Below are 7087 nucleotides of genomic sequence, written 5' to 3' on the forward strand. Positions count from 1 at the left end.
CTCTGCCTCTGCCTCTGCCTCTGCCTCTGCCTCCCGAGTGCTGGGATGAAAAGTGTGCACCCCTCTGCCCCCAAGCAATGATGGAGATTTTAATGAGGCATTTGCGTTGAACACCAGGTTGGGCATTTTTAATATCAGCACTCACCCTTGGGCTGGTTTTCCATCTCCCTTCAGGACAGGCACACTGACCCCACCGAGCCACTCTCTTCAGGGAGGAGAGGCTATGGACAGCACAGAGGCTGCCTGGGCCAGGGGGCAGAGGGAAAGGCGTGGGTTGTCAGACATGGGAGCTAAACTCCTACTGCTCTGTCCCAAGTGAGATACTCTGGCCTCCAGATACTTTGCCACCTACAACACAAGTTCTTCAACACTACCTACCTCACAGAAAACCTAGATTAATGGAGATACGCGCTTGACAGTGGTGGCTGCCATTACTATGGTCAGGGCAGAGACTGGGGAAGCCAGGCACCCAAACAGCTCTGGGACTTAACCGGCTGAGACTGGAACTTGGCTGAGAGTGGCAGGGGAGTGTTTGTACCTGGTGCTGTGTAAGCTCTGCTGTGTTTGTTGTTGTTGGTTTTTATTTTCCTTCTAAGGTGGGGTCTTACTATGCCGCTCTAGCCTTGCCCCATCAGCACAGCTATGGCTGGCCTCAGACTTGTGATCCTCCTGCCTCTGCTTCCAAAGTACTGACCTCATAACTGTGCATTGCTAGAACCTGCTTAAGAATCTAATTGGTTAAACTTTCTGAGGAATCATCATCTTGTCTAGCCGATTTACACCCTCCAAATGTCAGAAAGGGCTGTCATCCAAAATACCGACCTCTTATCTGGCTTTCAGATATGAACGCCTTGGGAAAATGATTTCAAATATAAATGAAAGACCTGGGTCTGGGTTTGTGGCTCCGTGACAGAGGACCTGCCTGGCACACGTAAGGCCTTGGCTCTGGGTCCATCTCCACTGTGCTTGCTCTATGTGTCTCTCTTTCTCTGTCTCTTTCTTGAATTTAGGTAAATTCCTCTAAATTAGCCAGAATTCCAAAACTTTGTGTCTCCTGACCAGCCTTGCCCACATAACGTGTATTCCTCCTCCGGGAACATGACTCTCTGCTGGGAACCGAGCTCATAGACATTCTCAAGAACACACTGAAATACAGATCGCCTTCTCCAGAAACCAAGACTTCTCAACCTATGCCCAGATTCAGCCTACATGCCTGTGCCTCTAGACCAACAGTGGATACCCACCTGTTGCTTTAGGCAGAAAATGGGTACAGAAGGTCGTATCTATGACCCACACATGTAACACACATGTAAGTCACCCCAGTTTGTCACCTAGGAATAAGAAACACTGATCCCTTCAAAAATCTAACGCACAGATGTACTGACCTTGTGTTGAAGCACACAGCATTGCCTTAGTTTCAGGTATTTGACTCATAAGGTGTTAGGCTCATAAGAGGTAGCTAGTTCCTCGCTCACCGATTCAACTAAGGAGCAATAAAATGTTGCCTGCACCACAATATCAGAACTAGGCGAGCAAAGCAACTGTCCCAGAATGAAGCCCGGCGTATCGTGCTGTTGGCAGACTGATTTGTTCGCACACATGATGTAGAGGTCAGCCGGGTGTGCTGGCACAAGCCCGTAGCCAGTGCTGGGGAGGCGGAGCACATCAGAAGGATCACAAGCCTGAGGCCATCCCAGGCTACACAGTGACATCCTATCCCAACATAACAAAACAAAACCAACAATGGAACTGGGCATGGTGTCACACGCCTTTAATCCCAGTACCAGGAAGGCAGAGACAGGCAAACTTCTGTGAGTAGCAGGCCAGTCTGATTTAGATAGTGAGTTCTAAGCCAGGGCTATATAGAGACCTTTCAAAAAATCAGTAAACACACACACACACACACACACACAAACACACAAACACTCCTGCTCAGTGTCAGGCACCACAGACCCGTCCGCCATATGACTCTACTCTTATCCACAAAATGGAAGCCAGATACTCTCAAAAAACAACAGCTATGCCCCAAGACATGCTTGATTCGCCATAAATACAGGACAGTTAAGTTCCCTAGGACACCTGGGACAGGGCAACTTCAGGAAGTCCCATCACATCTTTAAGCCTGTATTGGCACCCCTTGGTAATAAATTTCACAGGCATTTGCCCATCTGTCTACTCAATACCACGTGGGGACAGAGAGGCATCCCCAAATCCCATCCCTCAGAATCAGGCGAGGCCCGGGGAGAGTTTGCATCCTATAGGCTCTGCAGATTCCAACGAATGGATGCCCACTGCCTTAGTCCCCACCCACCAGCTTCAAAGGGACCCCAGCAGCCTCTCACTGCAGACAGTGTTGGCTCTCCTCAGAGACAAGTCTTCATGTGAGAAGGACACAGGACTGACAGGACAGCCCCAGCAGTGCTGCCCAGGCACAGTCCCAGCCATCTGTCATCGATGGTGGCTGGCTTCACACTTGTCACTAACGGAGGAAAACCCATGTTGAAAGCCACGGTTGGAGGAGCATGTGTGGCCACCTTCTCCACACTCCCAGCCAACCCATCCTGGGGAAACACCATGGAACGAATGGGACACCGAGGCTACAGATTTCCTCTGACGTGGATCTAAGCTATCAAAGTAAGGTGCCACGTGTGACCAAAACATGGTAAAGAGGTTAAATGACAGCCCTGGGTACATCTTGAAGCCACCAACCATGAGACATGAATGAATCTGACTGCAGCAGAGAGATGCCCCACCCCACAGCATACCCCCAGGGTCGCAGGTAGATACAACTAGGCAGCGGAAAGACTGAAGAAGGTTCTACAGAGAGCCACGGCTGTTAGTGTTGTTCAGGAAAGTGATCGAGCATCACTGGACTTGGGACAGAATGAAATGCACCTGTTGTTCAGGAAATAGCTTGTCACCAACCATCGGGAGGTTTGCGTGAGGCAAGCTCAAGAAATGGGAGGGCGGGGTGCGGGGGGGGGGGGCAGCAGAGCACCAGGCTTCCGAGAAGGTGAGGAGAAATATTCTCTTAGGACAACGTATTTTATATAGCAAAGAGGGTTTGCTATTGGAGGGGAAAGTTACAGTTGGATTACGACCCCACGAGGTGTGTGTTCCTCGAGTGGTAACTTAGAGGAAGCTCTAAGCCTGAGTGTGGGCGCTCCGCACTGCCCTCTGGGAGAGGAAATGTCAGAAACACTTTACTTTTCTTCTGTGGACAGGCGGTGCAGGGCCGCGCCCAGGTCCTCTAGTCTGCCTTTGTGTTCCAGCTCCTGGTACAAGCCCCGAGGAACAGTGGCCAGGCCGTGCAGCAACCCGAACAGGCAGCCGGCGATCGTCCCTGTCGCTCCGCTCTCTCCTGAAACAGCAAACACAGGTGCATCCTAGAGGGGCTCCCCGCTGACTAAGCCTGCTCCCCCACATCTCTGAGACCACCCCGGAGAAGACAGGAAGAGTGGAGGCCGAGGCGGGTATACTGACATGAGTTCAAGGCCTGCCTGGGCTAGAAAGTGAATATCAGGCCAGCCAGGGGTAGGTGGCAGTCCCCTCTCTCAAAATGTACAGGACCCTGAGGCAGTCACAGTTGAGAGCGCCAGGCTCTTCCCTGATCTACAGGGGTTCCCCCATTCTCTTCCCGTATTCAGATGCCATCTTGCTACCCCAAGCCAGCCCAGTGGTGTTCGGTAACAGGTAGATTTGAGAAGCAGAGCAGGGGGAATGGAGTCTTCAAATGGAGTCAGGCCCGAGTCCTGTTTGTACAGCCAGAAAATCTGCAAAGGCCCAGTTTTAGCTTTCACAATAAAGCCTCAAGTTTCTCAACGGCGAGGGGGCCATGAGATCCATCTTTAGACTTGGAGCAATGTTGTAAAGGAGCTATGCGTGAGGTAACCAACAAAACGCATCTGCGTGTAGTAACGATGTCTCCTGATGGTCAGAACCCTTTGTGGCCAGGCAACCTCCATGCTGCAGTGAGGCTGTCCCTCTAGGTCAGAAACTCTGGTCCCAGGGTACCTTCTCGCCTGTCACACGTGTGTGCTTGGCTTCCTTACTCTGTGCTTCTCAGCCATCGTTTTTTAGCCTTTTTCTAGTGGATTATGGGAAGAAATATCCTAAAAGGGAGGCCTAGCCCATCATGACTGAGAGGAGAAAAGAGTTACCTTAACTCCCTGTGGTGGTTTGTATATGCTTGGCCCAGGGAGTAGCACTATTGGAAGGTGTGGCCTTGTTAGTTGTGTCACTGTGGGTGTGGGCTTTAAGACCCTCATCCTAGCTGCCTGGAAGCCAGTCTTCTCCTAGCTGCCTTCAGATGAAGATGTAGAACTCTCAGCTCCTCCTGCACCATGCCTGCCTGGATGCTGCCATGCTCCTGCCTTGATGATAATGGACTGACTCTCTGACCCTGTCAGCCAGCCCCAATTAAATGTTGTTCTTTATAAGACTTGCCTGGGTCATGGTGTCTGTTCACAGCAGGAAAACCCTAACTAGGACATTCCATAAATATGCTGCCCACCTCATAACAATTCATAAAGTTGCCCTTAAGGTTGAATACGCGGAATGCACCGGGCTGTTCTGTTTCTGACACTTGTGCGCTCCACACCTTTCCTTCTCTGGCTTGCGGTAAACTCAGCCGCCGCCTACTTCTCTTTGTTTGTTTCTTTAATCCTTATTTTTATTTTATGGATATAAGTGCTTTGCCTGCATGGAGGCATGTGAGTCATATGTGTGTCTGTTGCCGGTGGAGGCCGGAAGACGGTATCGAAGCCCCTGGACGTGGGATCCGTGGTGGTTGTGAGTTACTATGTGGACGCTGGAAACGGGACCCAGGTTACTTGTGAGAGCGGCGAGTTCACTTAAACGGCTGACCCATCTCTCCAGCCCATAGTTTGTTTGGAGTCAGGGTCCTTTGCTGCTCAGGGTGGCCTTGAAGTCCTGGACATACTGATTTGGTGTCCTTAATGCTGGGACTGTGGGCACACGCCATCATGGCAGATAATTTATAAGGTGCAGGGGATTGAATCTAGGGCTCAGTGCTGTTAGGCAAGTACTCTACCAACTGAGATACTCTAATCCCCCTATCCCACCCCCGTTTTAAAAAGATTTTGGCCCATTTGATTATTGTGTGTACGTGAGCGTGCACATGTGCCTGCCGCGGTGCCTGTATGGAGGAGTTGGTTCTTTCCTTCTAATGACCTGGAATTAAACTCAGGTTATCAGGCCTGGCCACAATTGCCTTTACCTGCTGAGCCACGCCCGCTCCCCGTCTCACACATAGCTTTTTAGAGATGGAGTCTCAAGTGATCCAGGCTGCTTTCAAACTCATTAGGTAGCCAAGTATGACCTCATGCTTCTGTCTCCCAAGTGCTTGGATTACAGGGATGCAACACCATGCCTCTTGCATGCATGTGTGCGTACGTGTGCATGCATGTGGCAGTGTGCATGTGTGTGCATGTGGCAGTGTGCATGTGTGTGTGTGCGTGTGCATGAATGTGATGATGTGCATGCATGTACATGGGTGGGCATGTGGCAGTGTGCATGTGTGTGTGCATGTGTGTGCATGTGTATACATGTGTGCATGCATGTGCGTGGTGCCAGGGATCAAACTCAGAGTCCTGTTCATACTAAGCCACCCATTTGCCTGCTGAGGTTCTCCTCAGCTTCGCAGCCTGCTTCTCACAATCACTTGTCAGGGTCGCCTGCTTCCTGCTGTCTCAAGCAGTTTTTAAAAATCACACTGAACCGCCAACCATAGAGCGAGCATGGGCTGGACCAAGCCCTCCCCCAAGCCTGAACATCTATAGCAGATGTACAACTTGGTCTTCATATGGTTCCCCACAACTGGGACAGGGGACCTGTTGCCTGCCTGTGGATGCCGTTCCCCTGACTGGGCCTCCTTGTTTGGCCTCAGTGAGAGAGGATGCACCTTGTTCTGTAGTGACTTGATGTGCCAGGGTGGGGTGATACCCGGAGGGAGGTCCTCCCTCTTCTCAGGGGAGGAAGGAAGGGTGGGCTGGGAGGAGAGGGGGGAGTGCTGATATTGGGATATAAAGTGAATACATAAATTAATTGATGAGAACAAATATTTTGAGGAACCATCCAAAGTGTTACACATTGAGACATGTTCATGGAAGTGCACACAAGAGATGATCCAAAACAATTCCAATAAAAATATATCTGTGTATATTAATATTAAAGAACCAGTGCAAGGAGGATAATTGAGCACACTTATGTAGCACGTAAAGCTTCAAGAATTTTTCAGTTCTAACAGAAAAAAAAAATCTGGGCAATGTCATCTAAATCATGTGGCCCTTGTCTTGTTTGCTGGGAACCTTGGCACTGTCCGTGGTTCCTACGCACATGACCTCTGACCCTGAGCCGCTTCTGAGCCCTGCTAATGTTCCAGACACACTCTCATGGCCTAGCACAGGCATGCTTGGGCACACACAGTGGGGAGAGCAACTGGATAGAATGAGGCTGTGGGGCCCCAGGGCCGACGGAGGGGCAGGCAGGGCCCTGCTTCTTGGTGTAGATACACCTAGAGACCTGGGAGCTGGCCCTGGGAGAGGCCGGAACACAGACACCCAGGAAGGGCAGGAATGACAAAATGGTGCGATAGCCAGGCCTGACCTCCCACAGCCTTCCTGTCTCCCTTACTAAAGGCACATCCAGGATAGCCCTGACACCAGTTGAATTCTCTGAGGAGAGTGGAAAGAATGTTGACAAAGCTCTGGCCCCACACAGAACTCCACTGGCAGCCCAGGGCTCTGGCCACATGCTCAACTGCACCAAGATGCACGTGTCCTGGTTGGAGGCAGCTACAAGAGCAGTGACTTCCTTGTCTGAGTCTCTCAGCCAGCCTGGTCCATCCTACCTCCCTTGGCCATGCCAGGCACCCTACAACCCTCCTCATCTCCTAGCTTGTCTCAGAACTATCGGCTCACATGCTAGATCCTCTGCGCTCACTCCATCCCTGTCCGAAAGGACGAGGGGACGACGCAAGTGTGTGTCTTTTTGCCATCCTGTCTGTGCAAGATGCTCCTGCCTATATGGACTCTATGAGGTGACTCCCCCTGCCTATACGGACTCT

At 51.1% G+C, this 7087-nt stretch overlaps 1 protein-coding gene across 2 annotated transcripts in view; it reads right to left on the bottom strand.

Moving 5' to 3' along the window:
- The window catches only part of LOC110337042 (protein ADP-ribosylarginine hydrolase-like protein 1), a 34620-nt gene that overhangs the window by 14827 nt on the left and 12706 nt on the right, over nt 1-7087 (bottom strand). Inside the window, exon 7 of one of the 2 annotated variants that reach the window (XM_029532086.1) lies at nt 3208-3361. In XM_029532086.1, the coding sequence (XP_029387946.1) occupies nt 3208-3361 (154 nt within the window). Of the gene's footprint in view, nt 1-3026; nt 3362-7087 lie in introns of those variants that run through there. The other variant, XM_021219784.2, reaches the window with a different exon arrangement.

Source organism: Mus pahari, chromosome 19 (genome assembly GCF_900095145.1).
Source record: "Mus pahari chromosome 19, PAHARI_EIJ_v1.1, whole genome shotgun sequence".
Classification (NCBI taxonomy): Eukaryota; Metazoa; Chordata; class Mammalia; order Rodentia; family Muridae; genus Mus; species Mus pahari.